This window comes from Passer domesticus, chromosome 12, assembly GCF_036417665.1.
Source record: "Passer domesticus isolate bPasDom1 chromosome 12, bPasDom1.hap1, whole genome shotgun sequence".
Classification (NCBI taxonomy): domain Eukaryota; kingdom Metazoa; phylum Chordata; class Aves; order Passeriformes; family Passeridae; genus Passer; species Passer domesticus.
In genome coordinates, this window is record NC_087485.1 from 4,556,398 (window position 1) to 4,573,358 (window position 16,961).

Here is a 16,961-nt window from a genome sequence, read left to right on the forward strand (position 1 = left end):
CACATACAGAGGACCAGGTTTTCATCTGGGGGTCCATACAGAGGACTGGGAATGCCAAGGTCATTAAAACACCATGAGAGCTCTGGCTTTGAATACCTTTTGGCTCCTCTAGAGCCAGAAGAAGAAGAAAGATGAGCAGGCAGGACTTGCAAAAGGTCGATCCCCAAACCTCTGTGTGATGGTTTAAACACCAAGCTCTTCATTGGCACATTCTTCCCCTTTCAGCTGAAATGAAGCTTGGAGGAGCTGAAGGCTGGTCTGGGATTCTTGAATGCTCTGCTCTCCAGGACTCTTTATCATGTTCCTTTGTTTCCTGGGTTTTTTCTCCCCTTTGGGAGGAAAAAATCCCCTTAATTCATATTGTGGATTTCTGTTTCCACATGGAGATTTTGTGTGCTTGAGCTCATGTTTCTAAGGGAGTAAACTTGAACGACAAGGAAGGAAAGACTTGTGTCAAAGGCTTAGCCATTAAAATGCACTTAGAAAATTATCTGTGTGAGAATACTGTGATATTGTGAAGCAAGAATATTTCTTACATGGCTGAAGTGAACTATTGACTTAAAAGGTAGAAACATACTTAACTAGAAAAACTTTCAGTTGGTTAAAATAGAATTTGTTTCCCCTTAAGAGTCGTTCTGAATCTGGCCTGTTCAGCAGACCCTTTTTTTGATGTTAATTCATGTTTTGCATATGTGTAAGTAGGACTTGTCTGTTCTGGTGTTGGATGTCCCAGGCTCTGAAGGTTCTCACTTCAGTGGAGAAACAGAGAAAAGCAATAAAATTATCAGGTATATCTCTCTTTTAATTCAGCTCTGGAAAATCTGACTTGTTCCATCAGTCTGAGTGACAGCTTTGGACAAGAAATTATCATGTTTATTTTACTCACAGTCATCTTCCTCATTGTTAAAGGACAGGCAAGGAGATATTGTTTCACTGATGGTAATGTTCACGGCAGCATAGAAAATTAGCTTTAAGTAGGTGTATTTCTGAAATATATGTTTTTCAGTCCCTGACAGGGATTGGAATGTATTTGCTGTTATGGGTTTAGTTGCTAGTTAACATATTTTTGTGTTTTATTCCTGGGACCTGTTTCACAGATGTCTGTGGCTCATCAACAAGTGCTCTGTGCATGTTTTGCATGGTAAAATTTGGTACAAAAATTAGGCTTCTATACAAACTCCCATTTGTCGTGGGGTTTTTTTGGTTGTAAGTGAGAACAGAGCCATGGTTCTAATAGTTGTTGTCCTGATTGCAAATGGTTAAAATTAGTTTATTCTACACAAAAATAGAATTAAAACAGATAGAAATCCTCTTCATTTACTCTTCCTGTTGAGTTGTCTATTAATGATGGCACATTAAGAAAAGGAGGAATGTGCTATTCATTGTTTCTTTCCTATTAACATAAGGCAGCTGTTCTTGACCGGAATTTTGAAAAAGCAGTGACATTTCCAGGGAATTATTCCTGACCTGATACTTAGTGCCCCTGAAAATCTAATTTTCTTGCAATCTCCTGCATTTGCTAAACTCACTTAGTTTTGGCCCTTTCTGCTTTTTTTGTGTTTGTTTCTCCACAACTGTGTATAAACATAAATAAACACAAATTAGGGTAGTAAGTAGTGTTTGATATGAATATGTGCAATAGAAAACTTCCTCTACCTGACCCTTTAAGGATTATATCCCACTCCTGATGTTGTCACTGAAGATTTTTAGGGTGATGTGATCCATTTTGATTTTCAAGCTGAAAGCAGTGAACTGTGAGGTTCCCCCCACTGCTTTTCTTCTGACTAGGACCCCTTTTTAGACAACCACAATTCCTTGTGTAGGAGAGTTCTTACATTCCCTCCAGTGTGTGCACATTTTACAGGTTTATGAACCTTTCAGACAGACAGAACTTTTCCTGAGCAATGGAGCCCATGGTGTGTAATGGTAGAGGCCAACCTGTGTAACCTCCCTTTTCTAGGAATGAAACTCTAACGACTGTTGGGTCTTTCATCCTTCTCTTTGTGTTGGTGCTGTTGCCTCTGTCAGTGATCTAGTATTGATTAGGGCAGCCATGGAAGTGGCCAGTGTCAGCTGCTGTCCCTGCTGAGGGCACAGTGTGTGTGGCTGAGTTCTGCCTCCGTGCCAGGCTCTCCTCTAACACACTTCCAGACTCGTGGGACACTGAGCTGGGTAAGCTGTTTTCCTTGGGTAGTTGTGCATCGTACCTAATTCTCTCCCTATTTTTCCCTGAGCTGGCAGTGATTCCAGAGGCAACAAAGCAGCTCATTGGCAATCATCCAGGAAGTATTGCTTTGTTTTCTTTATTAAACTGTGAGTTTAGAAGAGAGACAGTGGAATGGGCTTAGTTCTAGTAAGATAGAACAGCCTAGAGGGCTTTCTGTGCTACCCCAGCAGTCTCCTGTGTACCACTGGTAATGTCCCTACTGCAGTGTAAATCACTGGGTAACTCAACACACCTTTTATTTAGCTGAATATAAATAAACAGCAGGATACTTGAAAGAAATAACACTCCAGAGAAAACACAATCCTAGTGCAATTAGAGCATTTCTATTTAGATAATTGCTCACAGAAATTATAAGCTTGGATCTAATCCTCAAAGGATACAGAAAATTGGCAGTTCCAGGATGATCTTCTTTCACTCTTTTTTCCCCCTTAATGCATTAATATCTTTGTTTCTCAAACCCTAAATGCTGAATTTTTTTGGCTATTTTCCCTACTATACTGAGACTGATACTGCAAATGACAAAATAGCAAAGGATGCCCTAGAGATAATCTAATTTTTGAGAGAATCTGTGTAGAGAGAGGAGTGATAACAAGCATGGTAATTTACTGCTGCTTAAAAGAAAAACATGACCTCATGCAGTTACAGAGGGGCTTGCCCTAATTATGGGTGCAGACAAGTTGGTCCCTGGGGTATTGGTGAGACAAGCAATAATCTCTACAAACAAGTATTTACCTCAATGAGACTGTTCTCTCCTATGCTTCCTTTATAGGAGTAGGCTTTTTGTGAATATTTTTTTTTCCATTTCTAAGAGCTGTAGCTTGGTGCTCTGGTGAGGAGGGAGAATGAGGATTCTGTTCCTGACTGTCCTGTGAGTTTAGGCAGGTTAACTCCATTCCTTTGCTTTACCCATGTCTATGGAGTGGGGATTACCAGCTATGTGTAGGGCTCTTGGAGTTACTTCCCAGGCTTTAATTTGGTTTCTTTCTTCTCTTGTCTGTTGATTTTTTGAAAAAATTCTTAAATTTTCTGAGACTGAGACCCTTAAAAGCTGGAAAATTTGGAGTACAAAGAGAATTCCCTGTTACTCAGCAGAGTTCCCCAAAGGAATAGAGTTCTGGCCAGAAACAAATATTGGCATATATAAAATACTGGTGTATAAAACAAATCACCCCTGTAATCCAGGTTACCCCTTTGTTCAGTTGTGTTTTCTTCACTGTCTCCTCAATCTTCTGTTTTCAGTGCATTCTGTGAGACATATTTGCACTTGCAGTTTATAGAAACACTTGCTGCTTTGAACACCTGCCAAAAAGTAGATTTCTCAAGGATGAAACTAGAATAAAGATCTTAGTTTTTGTTGCAGTTTATCAGATTAAAGTCAGAAGTTTTTAAAAATAAAACTTCAACAGATTAATTGCTGAAAAATTATTGAATTCATTGATAAAGCAAAATGTGAAGTCAGTTAAGTTGTGTATGAAATACTCTTACTGGTAATCAAAACTGGCCTGGTATTTATACGAGAAGTTTCCAGATCAGAAAAATAATATCTTGCCACGTGTATGAGTAGGAAATACTTACTGGCTAGAGGGGTAAAATACGCCTTGAAGTAATTTGTTCTGTATGCCGTTTTTCCCCTGCATATTCCAGAGCTTGGATTTTTTTCACAAATATATGAAAAAATGGGTAGGTATCCATATGCAGCTTCTGTGCATGAGGCCTCTTCCCCAGCTCTTTAACATTTAAGGGAAGGGAAATCGTGTGGGTGTGAAAGTACGGGGGCAGTTTGAGAAGGCACTCTTTAAATGGTATGGGATTGTGTCATTCTCCCTCATAATTTACATCCTCAAACCATCATTTACTTCTTAATCCTACTTTGAATAATGAATATTCATCTAATCTGTTCTTGGTTCTCCCTGTAACTGCCATTGCTGAAGAACATCTTCCCACAGCCACAGAATCCACTCTGGATTCCCTCCTCAGGAGCGCTGTGACTTGGGCTGCAGAGGCTGCTCTGCTGCACTTGAACAGCCTGGCAGGTCTCGGTGCACGAGAGGAGATGGAGCTGCTGGACTGTGCTGGGGTAGATCTGTCCCAGTGCCCAGAGTAAATTAAACCAAATACAGGCTGAGCCTCCGCCTCAGTGACTGGGTTTATTGATTCAGAATTGTAAAATACAGGGACAGTCTGCTCCCAGTCCTCCCCATTCATTGTCTGTGTGACACTCCCAAATGGGTGCAGAGGAAAAGCCACAACAATTGAGGATTCTTCTGAGCTGAGGAAATGCTTGTTGACAAATTTCCTTGATTTTAATTTTGAATCATGCTGTTAGATCAGGGCACAGACTTAATGGCTGATGAAGTCATCCACATTCTCCTTTGTTTCTTATGGTCAGCTGAATGTTCAGTTGTGTTACGGCAGGACACAAGTTTATGAAGTTGATGTGTTGTTATCAAAGCCTTTTAGTGTGGCCATTATACACCTCTTTTTTTCCCTCCTCTTTAGCAGTCAGCCATCTGCAAGAGCTGTTTGTTGTATCCAAATGATTGTGAGAGGATTCAGTGAGGGTGTAAACAATGACAGAGCTGGTTTCATTAGCAGGGGCCATGCAGAATCAGTGTCCAGGTCTGATTTCTTCCTTCTTAAACTTGTATCATTGAAGTGGTTAACTTCTGATTTACTTGAGCTCAAGTAAAAATAGATAGAGGTCCACACACTGACACTATTCATGTTGATGGGAAACCATTTATATTGCTGCCAAATTGTTGGGGTGTTTTATTACAGTGGCAGTGAATAAAAACCAGAGTAAATTTTGAATTTCACTACCTGTTATATGACAGAAACTGAGCTGTCTTGTAGGAGCAGCCCTAAACTAATTCACAGCAATCATTTATCTTCTTTGTTTTCTGCAGATTGGCTGAACTTTTTAATACTCATAGTTTTATATGGGCACTGATTATAAAATATTGTTACCTTTCTCACTGTTAAAACACTTCTCAATGATTATATAGTGTTTGTCCCAGAGAGGAAAACAATAGAATTGTTCTCATGTAAAATTTTTATTCCTGTCGCTTCTCAAAGAATACTGAAAAAAAAAATTCTCATGAATCTGAGCCTTGGCTGTGAAATTTCCACGTTTCTGTGGGGAGTATATCACAGATGAAGCAGGCATTCTCAGGGGGAATTATACCTCATTACTTGGGAAAGTTAATTGGTACTGCAAACCCCACAGAAGCATCTACAAGATACCTGAGCTGTCCATAGTAACCTCATTTTCAAGCCTTAAAAAGGAAAAAAACAGAAAGGCCTGTGGACTATAAGCTGCTGAAGTGAGTGATTCCACTTGATGCAGTACTGAATGCTGGCAGGAATCACATTTCCTGTCTCCCCTCATGCTCCATGGCTGCTCTGCTTTCAGATGAAATCTCCTTGGGCCAGGGTCACAGTGCACAGCTTGAGGAGCACGTGCGTGGAGCGTTGCATGTGGATGTTCAGGGAGGGAGTTTGCCACCAAAACCAGCTGCAGGCTTCTCTGTGTCATCAGATTCCTGTGAATTCATGTCAAAGACAGTGGCACTGGAAGACAGTGACTTGCCTGTATGGAACATATTACAGAAGATGTGAGTCAGAGGAACTCAGACACACCACCATCCTCTGCCATATCAGGCTGCCTAATAACTTAGAAGGCTGCCTGATACTTAAAACAGTATACCTGATTTTTCTTTTGGATAGGCTTTTTTGAAATACAGTGTACTTTTCCTTTGAATCTCCTTTAATGCATATACTGATCTTGTTACAGGACAAACAGAGGCCTTTTATTTCTGTGTGTCTGTGAGGAAGCTCCCCATGTCTGTTCAGTATCCCAGCTCAATGGATATTAAAACTGGTGCCGACAATATCATGTCATCACCATTTCTCTGGAACTCACCACAATGTTGTTTCTTACAGTACTGCATTCTAGAGGGCATAAAATTACCAGTGCAGGAAAGGGGCTGGATTCTGTGTGAATATAAAAGCAAGATTGTATTAAAATAACACAACAGAGGCTTCTCAGCATTCACTGCTGTAGCCATTGTTGCCTCTTAGAGACAAGTGGTTATTTCACACCTGGAAAGTCTGTGTCATCCTTCAAGGTTTTTATGATTTTTCTTACTGCCAGTGGTTAGCACACATCGATAGCTAAAACTGTTCTGAAAGTACCCTTTCTTGTTCAAACTGTTCAATCAGAAGAATAACTGCTGATTTGGGTACTTCAGACAGGTTTTGGGATGCAGGAGATGCTTTTGTGGCAAAGCAGTTTCAGGAAAGTGTCGTTCTCTGCCCTGAATTGTGGCTCCAGCACTGCTTGCTTTGTACCTGTGCAAAGTACAGGTGGAATGTCACTAAATCCAAAAGGCTGCTGCTTCCAAAGGGACAGATCTTGAGGTGGGATTGTTTCTTACCTGCACCTCTACTTTGCATTGCCTCTTTGTATGCTCTCCATGGTCACATAAGCAGCTGTGTAATTCCTAGATCCACACTGCAGCTGTTTCTGCCTTTATATCATTTCATCTACTTCAGAAGTTCCTGTGCTATAAAATGAAGCTTATTTTTCTGAGCTACAGGGACAGTTTGCTGACCTCAGAAACTATTTTTTGCCAGAGGTTTCTGTGTTGCAGTAGAAGCTGTGTGAACATTCCCTGGGAAATTCTTCCTAGAGGTGTTAATCCACCTTTGCTGGAGGGCAAAGTCCTGGTGGATATTGGTGAGAAGGTGGAGGTGGGTGTAGACTTCAGCTGAATCTGGCAGAGATGTCTGTCTGTGGTTTCCAATAGTTTGTGGACAGGTGCCCATCTTCCAGCCCTGCAACCTATTTCTGTCAAGTTAGAGACCTCTTCTACAGCTTTTTCTTGTACCATGTCAGATTTAGTTGAAACATTTGGGGCAGTGCTTGCTAAGTGTGTCTGAGAAGATGGTGGTGCTGGCACGGTGTTGAAGGATGCAAATTCCTACTAGACGTGTGTGTTCATAAGGCTTGTGATGTCAACCCTGTGTATGCAGATGTAGCCTGAGTCGGTTCACACCAACAAAAAATATAGTCCATAATTCTGGAGAAGCAGGAAAAGCAGATCACAGTGAGGATACAGATGCTCTCAGTGCTTTTTCTCCTTTGCACCATTTAGATCAGGCTCTTTCTTCTCTGCTGGTGTCTATTGTTGCTGTTCTTTAGACAGTAATGTAGAGAGTTTTGGTGTTAAAATATATGGTCAGGATCATCCAGGACAGAAAAAGAGGTAATGTTATATTCCAGCAATAATAAGGGGGCTGGAAGAGCTAAAGAAATGAAATGCTGTGCCACCTTATCATCTCATCTTCCCTCCTCTCAGCTTGAACTGACACTCACAGCCATGGTATAAAGGCTCCTGGGCAGGGTTAATGTAAAATACCAGCTCCTGGGTAGGTAAATGTAAAATACCAGCTCAGGAGTGAAGAGGCAATGTTGTGCAGGTGGTCTCAGTTGTGAGGCTTCATTGTTTTGTTTGCCCAGCACCTAAACCAGCTTGTGGTGGGAGAGCTGAGGTTGAGTTCTGGAGTTCTGTACTTTGAGGTGACACAGATCAATACATGAATGTTGGTAACAAAGGAAGAGCTGACTCTTGGCTGTCACTTCCATCTGGCAGCTGAGGTCAGCGAGGGGTTTCTTGCAGCGGGGGAAGGGTCCAGTTCGTTCTGCAGAACCACAGCACAAGGGGCTCTGGCAGGAGTGCTGATGCTGATTTGATCCACTGAACTGTTATCTCTTCACAGGCACTCTGAGTCAGATTGGCTTCCTTGTTTCCCTTTCTGCCTCTGTGGAGCACTGTGCTTGCTTTGAAGAACTCGGGAGTGGAGGAGGAAGTGCGCACACGCGCACGTAAGCATGAACACACACGAGGAAATTAGGAGGAGTCAGCAAAACAAGGAAGAGTCAGCAGCCAAAAGTCATCGCAGTGAGGAAAGAGTAGCATCTTTGAGGAAGTCTCATTAGGGGTCCTTTTGGAGTCAAATATATGTTTTAGTGATGAACCCATTGAAAGGCTTACTTATCTTAGAACAAAGAAATGGAAAAGGGGAGGATTCTAGATGGTGCTTTTTTTTTGGACAAAGCTGGCAATATTTGGATGAAGTAGACCTTTATTGTTTTGACAATAAAGTAGTGCTTAAAGCCATATTTGGTTTAGTACTCTTCCCTGCAGTATTAAAATGTCCCTACCTTCTGCCCTGAAGAGCTTACAATTATATAGACCAGGCAGATGAATAGGGAAGTGTGTGAAATGATGAGGATTGTCATTTTTCAAACACATAGAATAGATCAGTAATATTCAAGACTGTCTATGGTAGTGATTTTTTGAGGGAGAGATTGTTGTTTAAAGGGGCTACTTCCATCAGGGCCAAAGAATATATTGTTCCAGGATACTATATTTGTGAAGTGCCTCAACTGCCAGAGATACCTGTTGTATCTGGTCGTTGTTATTGTCAGTGAGCTCAAGCAGACTGACCCTCAGGGATCTGTTCTGCCCGTGTCCTCTGGATGTTATTGATCCTGCTGCAGTGCTACTTGTTCTTGCTCTTTTGATATTGCTTGCCTGAATAATGCACTTCTGGCTTAATACGAATATTTTGGCACTTAAAACATTTTAGCTAGCCAGCTTTCAAGGAAGGAGAATGAGCTGATGTTTCTGGAATTGAATACTTAGGATATAGAGTTAAGCTGTTCTGGGTATATGTCTCAGGAGGAAAGATTAATGCTGGAAAGAGAAGAACTTAGACTCCAGGTATGGAGGGAGGGAAGGGACTGTCTTGCACTGTGAGTAGCCCCCAATGCTTTATTTGCTACTTTAATTCAGCTCAGCTGTACCTCAGCTGTGTGAAGGGAGACAGGAATGGGCTGTATGGAGGGTTCACCTCCACCTGCCATTTCAGTGTGGAAGGGATTAGACATCTCTCCTTGGTTCACATCACTATTATGTCCAGCCTGGTGTTTTTGCCATGGGTTACAAACATGATTGCTCTGGCCTTACCTTCTGCAAGAAAAGCTCATCCTGGAGCTCTGTGCAGGGCTGTTTAGTGAATGGGTTAAATTTGTCACTGCAAGATTTTTACATGTTTCTTTAAAACATGTTAGTGATGACCAACACCACTGGTGAGGGTTATCTATGCAGTGGGCAGGAGAAACTGAAGAGTTCAGAAAGTTTTGGTCCGAGCTTGTTACCATTGTGTTGCAGAAATGCACTTGCCACAGCTAAGGTGTAATTAGCTTTTAGGTTAATATTATTATGCAAAGGCTTTTGCATTACCTTCCCTAAAGTACACAACAGTTCTTCCTTTTGTTCCCCCCCCACCCCAAATTAGACACTGCACGTCAAAAAAGTGCACTTACATGCAGAACACACTTGCACTGTTTTTTCTCTCCTTTTTTTTCTTTTATTTAACCAAGCAAACACTTGAACTCAGACATAAAATTAAATGCAGGACAAATGCTGTAGTTATTATTTGCATAAGCAATAAGTATAATTTTGAATATGACAGCATTATCTGTTGTACTCCAAGGCAGAGATCCAAATCTTTTCTACTCTGACAGAAGCAACAGCAAAGGTTAAAACATCATTTTTCAGGTTCTATAAACCAAACTGACTGATGTGCTGTCTGTTGAAATACACATTGCTTCAAAATTGATGCTGCTGTTAGTTTTTATATGTCTAAACTTTTAGTGATTTGTCTTCCTCAAAGACAGAAAAAAGGGAAGAGGTTCCTAACATCTGCCCATAATTTTTATTATTTTTAATAAAAAGAGGATTCTTTTTATTCTGTATTTCAAATCTTTCTTGATCAAACCCATGCCATTCTCTGAACTGCTTCTCAAGAAGGAAGATAGTGTTTAGCCTTAAAGGCAAGAATTAAACAGCTTGCCCTAGAGGGCCCTAAAGTAATAGAAAGGGTGAACACTTGTAATTATTCATTCTGTGTTTCAGGTTTGAAAAATGTAAGGTAAACCAATCTGAATAGTCTTTCTAAATGGTGAGCAGTAAAATATTTTCTTGTAATGAAAAGGATAGAATATTGTGATTCTAAAGGGGAGGAAGACCTTGGATAGTTTAGACCTGTCTTGCAGTATACTCAGTTTACACTTTTCTGGCCCATTCTGTGTTTTATCTGCTAAAGAGGAAACATTATGTTTCTCATTAAGTGAAATAAATTAACCCTCCTTCTCCCATTTGTGTACTGAAGATAAAGCCATGGCTTGCTGGTTACTTTAGTTCAGAAGACACAAAGCTGGCAACTGAAGAGGGCTTTCTTACTTTCCCCCTTCTGCTTTTTCTCCAGTTCAATAAAAAAAATCATTATTTGTCTATTTAGCATCCTGTGATGCCTGAAGGGGTCAGTTAAGTGCTGTTGCTTGCATGAGGGAGGTGATGAGTGGATTGGAGGGGGAAGGGCAGGGGATGTATTGCCAGCTTTCATTGGCATTTTTCTAACAGCATTAAGAGGCAGGTCTGTGCTAATCTACTTTGTTTTGGCTGAAGTGGTTTTGGTTCTGGTTAGAGGGGACAGCTGGGAGCTGCTCTGAAGGGGCAGAAACCTCTGCAGCTGATGGTGATGAACATCTGGGGATAAACCTTTTCCACCAATACAGTCTTCACAAGGAGGGTGTTCACACCCCAAATTCTTTTCTGCAGGGCTGGAGGAAGGGTCTGGTGAAAGAGATGGCTGCCTGCAAACCCTTGGGTACTCACTTGGTGTGGGAAGCTCTCCATGCTAATTTCCCATTCTCTCTTATTCTTTCCTGTACAGGCTATTGGTTCATTGGAATACAGAACCCAAGGAAGTCTTGCTATGAAATGTCTCAGGAAAACACACTTGAACATACTGTCAGTTAAAGGATTGGCAGAGATCCTTCTGCATGGTTGCAAGGAAATGTTGAGAATATATTGTGCTTTAGTTTCTTTTTTTCCCGTTATCTGAATGACATTTCTTCAGGAATTAACAGCCCCATTTTCCTTCTCTTCTTATCTCTTGATCAAGGCCTCTGAGGATCTGTAGTAGGGTAAAGCAGGGAAGAGCTGATGGCATAAGTTTTGTTTTACAGTATTGCCAATCTGGTGCCCTTAATGAGGCATTGATTAAGAACCTGTGGCATTGTTTTAAAAGAAAAAATGAAATTATAACAAAGTGTGAACTCTTATTTCTTTTCTCCATCTCTGCCACCAAAGTTTTGAAGGGAACTTGGCTATGAGAGAGTGTTGGCTCTCACTGTAGTGAAGCAGCTGCTTTCTGCTCTGGAGCAGCAGTTGGGGGACAGATTTTTGCTGTCCCCAGCAGCACTGGGACACTTTCATGTGTGTCTGCAGAGCAAACCTGTTCTGTTTTTAAAGACTAGGAGCAATGTCCTTAAACAGCAATAAATGAAAAATGTTCCTTTATGTGGCATCTCCTGTGGGTGTATAGAGTGTGCTTCTTAAACTTTGAGTTCTTGATCATGTCAAAAGATGAACCAGCATCTGTTATGAATGTTCTTATTAAGAGAATGCTAAGATAAGTAATTAATATGCACTCCTGTCATTGCAGGATTTCAGTACACAATATGAAGCACACTTAAGGCAGGTTAAAAAAAATAGAATATTTTTTTAGATCATCTTCACCACCCTCTTTGTTGTCATGTTTTTGTTCTTGATTTTCATGTTTTGAAAGTACTGTAAAATGTCAAAAGCACAGAGCTTGGAAATTAAAACTTGGATAAGTGATTATCTAGTACAGCAGAAACTGATGTATTAAAAATTATGGAAGCAAATGTGTTTTAATAAAGCAGAGTCTTTGTGCAGATCATAGCAGCTGAAGTTGGTTATTTAGCCTTTCAGAGAGCTGGTATATATTTTATGACAGGAGATTAGAAACGTTATTGAAATGTGATAAAAATCAGCTGCATGTTTTGAAATTAGTGATACTATTTCATCTGGATGCTTTTTTTTTGTACAATTCAATGCCTTCTGTAGTGTAGTGCTCACTAGAGGACCTGCAAAATGAAAGCATCCTAAATTTGATGTTTGTATCATGACCAAGGGACAAAATATTTTAGTAGACATATGAAATGAACAAGATTCTCCATGGATGTAAATTATGACAACTCCATACATTTTACTAGATAATGGTATATAATTTAGGACTTAAGGATCTTGTTCTGAAGAATTTTTCTTACAATATTTGATGCCATGAATATTTATCTTTCTTGCAGCCATGATAATCTAAATTATTTGCAAGTATCTACATTAAAAAATATAAGTAGAAAATGTATTATTTGAGAAGTTTGATAGAAGGAATAGCTAATCCAAGTATTGCCTTTGAGCTTCATACTTCATTCAGACTGTGAAATGACAAAATTCTTAGCTGGGATCATGTTGGTTTTAAAAGTGAGAAACTATGTTTGAGAAATTGATGTGATCTCAGCTTCCTGCTGTGTTCACTGACACCTATAAAAGGGTATTGAGTGTTGATGTGCTTGAATAGATTAGTGTTGTTTTTAGCAGATGATACAAACTAGTAAAAATCTGATATTGTTTCCTACAGATCAATAAGAAATGAGAACTGGGTTTAGAATTTGTTTTAATGTTATATTCTTTAGCTTTGGCTTTCCTTGTATAAAAATTTTATGACAAAGGACTGTGGTTACCAAATCAACCAGCTTCTGCAATGTCATTTTCATCTACCCCACTTCTCAATTTCTGAATTAAAACATAAAAATGAAATAAGTGAAATATGTACAATGAACTGCATTTGTGGTCTTGTAAATGCTGCAAACAGCTCAGAGTGTCCCCAGCAGGTCTGTTTGAGTGTTGGTGCTTCCCAGTAGGTCTGAGAAGATGCAGCGGACTGGAACAAGAGGCTTTGGGTTCATTCTAAGCACTGCTGAAAACCATGGGATTGGAATGCAGGAAGCTTTAGGGCATGTCAGAAAAGGAAAGTAAAAATCTTATATTACATGAGGAATATCTTCAGGAGGCTGAAAAAAATCAGTTTAATTTTATCTGTGGTTGTAGGCTTTGCTGCAGTAATCCTTGCACATGAATGCATGCATTCACAGCTGTTTTTTAACATAATAAGCTGTGCACATACTTTTTCTGTTCCACATTGTGTTTCTTCCTCTTCTTTTCAGCACTAGTGGTAACTGTTCTTGCAGATGCTGATAGTACCCTTATACAAAGACTGGAGTAAGGAAGCCAGGTCTTCCAGTAATAAACACATGGTTCTGCAGGAGCATATGTGTTTTCTGAAGTAGTTATAGTCAGAGTTCAAAAGAAGCAAGTTATTTTTGGAGGCTTTAGTGATACTTCATGGTTAATTTCTTCTCTCTAACAGCAAGAATTTGTCTGTACTTCTTGCTCCGTGTAGAGCAGAGTGAGTGCAATAGAGAAATTAGGTTCTGTTAAGAAAATAGTGATGTTGAGGGAGATCTGTGATGTAAAATACTCTGCAGCCTCCTTTGTCATGCTCAGAAAATAAGGGAATTTCAGTATATGCATACCCCCATCAAAAAATGGAAGGTTTGATTGCTGCTTTCCAGCTCATTGTAGGTTTATATGTCAGTTGAGTTTAATGATGAGTGGTATCCCTTCTGTAAATGTTTTATGCAAAATGGTGAAAGCACATTGGCAGATTTGCTGGAAAGGTCATCCTTTCAAGAGTGAAATTTGTGAATGAACTCCTTGTACATTAAAATGGACAGGAACTTGGTATTTTGTTTTTTTTCTAATTTTTTAGTTGACCTATGTACAACATTCACACTCAACCACATAGACAAGTAGATTAATTCCTTCAGAGGCTTTTTACATGTTTGTTCTTGGATTATCGTTTTTATTTCAAAACAGTCTGAGATGTGTAGCCCATTTTACAGGTAATAAACTGTAGCAAAGGAAATAAATGACAGTTTATGACTAATTCTGATGGCCTAAATTGTGACACCTAGAACTCAAGTTACCTGTTTTCAAGCCCATGCACTCCCTGATCAGGGAACAGCTTCCAGTGCCGTTGGTCAGTATTCAGAAACATTGTATTCAGTCAGAAGCACTGAAATTGTGGGACATCTGAGTCCAAAGATTTTCCAACTATGAGAAAGTAAATTAGAAATAGGGATGAAATCCCCTTCCATTCTGCAATATGCAGCTGTCCTACCATGTGACTTGCTTCTTTTTTCTTGCCTTCCTCTGCCCTCTCCCTGCCATTTCAAATGTGCTCATGACCTTGGACAATAACATGGCAGCCTTGTCCTCCAAAACCAAGCTGCATGTTTCTGTCCTGAGCACCAGGGAGAGTGGAAAAGAATATTTTGAAATTACATAACCTAGGGCCATGTGGAACTACATTATATATGGAATGTTTCTCCAAATACGAGTTCTGCTGGCACCTTACATAGCACCTCCCAAGTTCTCTGCTTTCCCTTCCCACTGAAGAATCTTATCCTGCCAAATGTGGTTTAGTTCTCTTTATTTATCTGCTGTTCTCCTCCATCTAGGCAGACGACTGGCTTGGATGTGTAAAGTCTGGCAAAGGCATTGGGAGCTGAAAGGAGATCTGCTGTGCTGGGCTTTCCCTTGCTGGGGCTGCCAGGCCAGAGGGTTCCTGTGGCTCAGCTGTGGCTTACTGAGCTGCTGCTGTGCAATTCCCAGGCATGGGACTGCGCAGGAGCCTTTATTAGGCTTCAGGTGTAGTGATTTGTTTACTTAAAGAATAAAGCAAATAATCAGGTTGAGTATCATTCTTAAATGCACTCACAGTCACTTTGTGTAACCTCTCACTACTTTTTGCAATGAAACCTCTTTAATAGACAGGCTTGCTTTGGGAGATCATACCTTGTACCTGGAACAAGAACATTTAACTGCTTCAATAAAGGTGCACTTAGCTTAGAGTGTGCAAGACAAGTTTGATTTTTGTTCCAAATGTGAAAAATTCAGTTTTTCCTGCCTGGTAGGTATGGGTATGTGCTGTACATAGTCTCGTATGTAAAGCGTGCTACTGTGTTGACCCTGCAATTGTGAATAAAATAAGATTGTTTTAACCTTTGACTATATTTATATCCCTCTACTTTCTTCAGTGCATAAGAATAAAGAGGCATCCTAGAATTTTAGTGTTTAACAGCAAATTCTCTGCTGATTTATAGGTTTTACTGTGGGTTATAACTGTAGGAAAAAATACTGTGTATCTGTGGGCATTGTATTGCATTGATTGAGGAGCTGTATTGAAGCCTTAATCAGTGACACAGAAGAGTGAATTTTTCTATACAAATATCCTTTGGCAATTATTGTTCGCAGAGGTAACAATAGAAAATAATTATATTTTAACAGAAGTTAATATTTCAGATGTGTTGAGTTTATTGTGGGACTTGTGACTTTCTGCAGTTGTCCACAGAGCATCCCAGAGGAATGGTTAAGGTGCATTAAACAATTCCTATTTGGTGTTTATTTTAAAACACATATGAGAGGTACAGCACAATAGAAGAGAACATGGCCATGATCTGTGGTTTCATTTGCAGTATATTCAATGGAGAGTCTGCAGTTTGAGTTACCCTTTTCTAGTATAAATTGCCTTTGCTTGTGCTAAATGTGCAATTGAGCATCTGTGGTCATTATGTTTTAATTTGTAGACATTTTTAGTTGTGTGCATAAGTCAGGAGCTGCAAACTAGAACTCAGAGATTCACGTGCCCAGTTTTGAGGACATTTATCTCCAGTGTTGGGGATATGAGCACCTGAGCATTTAAAAAATGACAGAGAGAAGAGGGATGATTGCAAGTTGTTGAAATGTGCTAGTGGAAAGGTAGAATTGTTGAAGACTGTGAATAGCTTTACTTTCTTTCCCCTAAGAATTCTGTACATTGTAATAAAAGACCAAGTGTGTGTTGGGATGCATGAGGAATTCAGGGAACTGTCCCATCTCTGTCCCACTCCCCAGCCTGTGGAATCCACGCTCAGGGGCAGTCAGCAGTGGTCTCTGCTGCAGGGCAGGACATGGGAAGCTCCCAGCTAATCTGGCACACACTCAGTGTGTTAAAAAATGTTTGCTGACTGCTTCAAAGGCATCCCAGTGAACTCTCACACTGGGGTTCCAGCAGACGTCAGAGAACGTTCCTGTTCGTGAATGTGCAGACACAGAAGGAAAAGAGCTCAGTAAATAAAACACCAGTCTTGCTGGTGATTCTCAATATGGTGTTTGGTTTATGCACTTGATATTTTCAGGCATGTTCTGCTCAAGTGTAACTTCCTTCATAGGTCATACCAAAGCCCCTGCAACGCCTCAGTTCAAAAGTTAAAATAGCTTGATGCAGCAAGGAAGCAAACTTCTGAGATCTAGAAAGACAGCCTGGATGAAGTAAGTAACCAGCTTTCCCTGGGTGATGTGTTTTAAAGTGTTCTTGGTAATAAATGCTGTGGTTAAATTTAGACTTACACAGTAAGCCTGATTTACAAACTAATTTCTTTTCAGCAGATTTTTTTTCATCTTGAGGAAGATTTTTTGTGATTTTAGATTTTGAGAAAGATTGCAAAATCTTTCTTTTCCTGTCTAATCCCCATGCCTCTTATCCACATTCAGACCAAATAATAATTTCTGAGTGCTTTTAATATTCATCAGGTTCACAAGCCAAGGCACATTTCTGATCTTTTTGGACATTTTGTTCCCCCAAACCTCACCCCATTTACTTTTGTGGCTTTCTTCCTTGTCCCTGCTTTCATTTC

The 16,961-nt window shown here is 40.0% G+C and overlaps 1 protein-coding gene across 1 annotated transcript in view; it reads left to right on the forward strand.

Annotated features, from left to right (window-relative positions):
- LOC135279699 (uncharacterized) overlaps window positions 1–16,961 on the forward strand; it is a 91,919-nt gene that overhangs the window by 9,493 nt on the left and 65,465 nt on the right. The window contains exon 3 of the mRNA XM_064387145.1: window positions 16,497–16,596. Coding sequence (XP_064243215.1) covers window positions 16,497–16,542 — 46 coding nt within the window. The 3' untranslated portion in view covers window positions 16,543–16,596. The remainder of the gene's footprint in view (window positions 1–16,496; window positions 16,597–16,961) is intronic.